The 396-nt window shown below is 72.2% G+C and overlaps 1 protein-coding gene across 3 annotated transcripts in view; it reads left to right on the top strand.

The window, feature by feature from the left end:
- Window positions 1-15: 15 nt before the first annotated feature.
- CGRRF1 (cell growth regulator with ring finger domain 1) overlaps window positions 16-396 on the top strand; it is a 13173-nt gene continuing 12792 nt past the window's right edge. For 2 of the 3 annotated variants that reach the window (XR_002086336.1, XM_019474786.1), the window contains exon 1: window positions 16-175. Coding sequence is in view for 2 of the 3 variants with exons in the window: in XM_019474786.1 (XP_019330331.1) it covers window positions 72-175 (104 nt within the window). In the remaining variant the exon portion in view is untranslated. The remainder of the gene's footprint in view (window positions 176-396) is intronic. The other variant, XM_009289841.2, reaches the window with a different exon arrangement.

The following is a 396-nucleotide window of genomic DNA, read 5'->3' as shown; positions in this document are numbered from 1 at the left end:
GGGGGGGTCTGCGGTGGGGGGGGCGGTGGGGCCTGGCTCTCCCCCGCCGTGGGGCGGCGTGGTTCGGCCCCATGGCTGCCGTTTTCCTCGTCATGCTCTACGAGTACTCGCCGCTCTTCTACATCACCGTGGTGTTCGTCTGCTTCCTCGTCACCAGCGGCCTGGTGCTGGGCTGGTGAGTGCGGCGGGGCGGCCGGCGCCGGCTGCGGGGGCAGCGGGTGGGGGCCACACCGGCCCTGTGGTCGAGCCTTGGCTGCGGGGGTCTGGTGGTGTAATGAGGTGGCACGGCGTAGGAAGGGGGTAATGGGAGCTGGCACCCCTTGGGGAATGAGCTCCGGGGGTGTGGGGTGGCCCTGGGGTGGGACAACGCAGGGGCTGGCAGTGGGGGTGGGGGGG

The sequence above is a fragment of the Aptenodytes forsteri genome, unplaced genomic scaffold, assembly GCF_000699145.1.
Source record: "Aptenodytes forsteri isolate BGI_AS27 unplaced genomic scaffold, ASM69914v1 Scaffold76, whole genome shotgun sequence".
NCBI classification, from domain to species: Eukaryota; Metazoa; Chordata; class Aves; order Sphenisciformes; family Spheniscidae; genus Aptenodytes; species Aptenodytes forsteri.
This window is presented reverse-complemented; position numbering and strand designations above follow the sequence as displayed.